Here is a 260-nt window from a genome sequence, read left to right on the forward strand (position 1 = left end):
GACAAGGAACGCGAAAGGAAACGTAGGTCATCCTGCTACTTACCCCAGCTCTGAAGTCGCAGTAGATCTTCTTGGCGGAGGCGCAGTCGCTGGGATTCTGCAGAACGCGCAACCTATGCTGGACGAGGGCGCTGAGGGCGACGGCCTCATTCTTCCGCCACTCCTCAAGCCCGTCGACCTCGCTCAGTTGCGCTAGGTCGTGGGAGGTCACTCTGATGGGATATATAGTCTTGTTCGAGCGATGTTTTGTGTCTCAATAA

The 260-nt window shown here is 55.8% G+C and overlaps 1 protein-coding gene across 1 annotated transcript in view; it reads right to left on the minus strand.

Annotated features, from left to right (window-relative positions):
- Nucleotides 1-260, minus strand: part of LOC119582197 (alpha-(1,6)-fucosyltransferase-like) — a gene marked incomplete at its 5' end in the record, with an annotated part of 21073 nt that overhangs the window by 18862 nt on the left and 1951 nt on the right. Inside the window, 1 exon segment of the mRNA XM_037930431.1 lies at nucleotides 44-212. Coding sequence (XP_037786359.1) covers nucleotides 44-212 — 169 coding nt within the window.

The sequence above is a fragment of the Penaeus monodon genome, chromosome 15 (assembly GCF_015228065.2).
Source record: "Penaeus monodon isolate SGIC_2016 chromosome 15, NSTDA_Pmon_1, whole genome shotgun sequence".
Taxonomy (NCBI): Eukaryota; Metazoa; Arthropoda; class Malacostraca; order Decapoda; family Penaeidae; genus Penaeus; species Penaeus monodon.